Source organism: Rhagoletis pomonella, unplaced genomic scaffold (genome assembly GCF_013731165.1).
Source record: "Rhagoletis pomonella isolate Grant_MI unplaced genomic scaffold, Rhpom_1.0 Rhpom_scaffold_00002, whole genome shotgun sequence".
NCBI lineage: Eukaryota > Metazoa > Arthropoda > Insecta > Diptera > Tephritidae > Rhagoletis > Rhagoletis pomonella.
The window spans coordinates 17,570,379-17,571,485 of NW_023458556.1; the positions used below are offsets into that span (position 1 = coordinate 17,570,379).

The following is a 1,107-nucleotide window of genomic DNA, read 5'->3' on the forward strand; positions in this document are numbered from 1 at the left end:
TGCAGAAAGGAGCAGGATTTTAACATATTTACATAATACATACATATATATATATATATATGTTTAGATATGCATAGATTTTATAAAGAAAATATCTATACTTACTTGACGGTACAATGCGCCGCTGAAATAATAACGCGCGATGTTAAAACCGATCCTCCACATAAGTGTCCACGACCAAAACCGGCTATTTCGTATGACTTAAGGCGTATCGAAACTTGCCATGGCACATTTGTTATAGCAACAGGCGAACCACCAATAATTTTTGAATCAATTTCAGTGAGTAAATATGGAGTAGCCAAGCTCTTGTGATTGCTTTCATTGCTGGGTTGGACTGCCAAGATAAAAATTATTAAAATAAAAAAAAAGCAAACATATTCTTCTTCAACAAAACGTTGTTTCTTTTTCACTACAACAAATATGCTACTTTCTTTTAGTTAACGCACATATCTATGTTTGTATGTAAAATATTTAAAATGGGTAGCATTTTCCTATCACTTACACGAATGGACTAAAGAGACGCTTTGTAAAAGGCTCCAAGCGCAAAAAAGTGTAAATTTCCTCCACATTTTCAATTACACAATCGCCTGCGTGAATAAAAAAGATTAGTCATCCACCCAACAAATTATATTACGTGCAAAAAAGTGTGTATATCCACTTTAAAGTTTGAAATGAGTCAAACGCACCTACTAAACGACTGCTATTTAGCAAATGATTAGTTCCTTGCAGCGGTGTGCCCATGAAGTAACAAGTGTATACGCATATGCGCATGATGCATACCTTTATATAAATATAAGAATATGTACATACATATGTACATACATAAACAATATATAGTTCGATAAACAAAAAGTATACATTATCATTCATGATATCATTATTGATATACGAATAAAAAGTAAATCGTTTGACAACAGAAAATGTAAAACTCAATAATAGGCGCAACATTAGCGTTATCAGTTTTGGTCGCGATTACAGTATATGTATGTAAACGCAAATCAGAACAAACAAGAATATAAATTCGATTTTTTTGTGGAAAGCTTAATTTTAGCAAAAATTTAATTTTGTACATTTTAAATACGAAATATCTTGTAATTTATTTGTAAA

The 1,107-nt window shown here is 31.3% G+C and overlaps 1 protein-coding gene across 1 annotated transcript in view; it reads right to left on the reverse strand.

Moving 5' to 3' along the window:
- LOC118733178 (trypsin-like) overlaps positions 1–1,060 on the reverse strand; it is a 2,064-nt gene extending 1,004 nt beyond the window's left edge. The window contains exons 1-3 of the mRNA XM_036462460.1: positions 687–1,060; positions 503–587; positions 106–334 (exon numbers count right to left, since the gene is read on the reverse strand). Coding sequence (XP_036318353.1) covers positions 106–334; positions 503–569 — 296 coding nt within the window. The 5' untranslated portion in view covers positions 570–587; positions 687–1,060. The remainder of the gene's footprint in view (positions 1–105; positions 335–502; positions 588–686) is intronic.
- Positions 1,061–1,107: the final 47 nt, after the last annotated feature.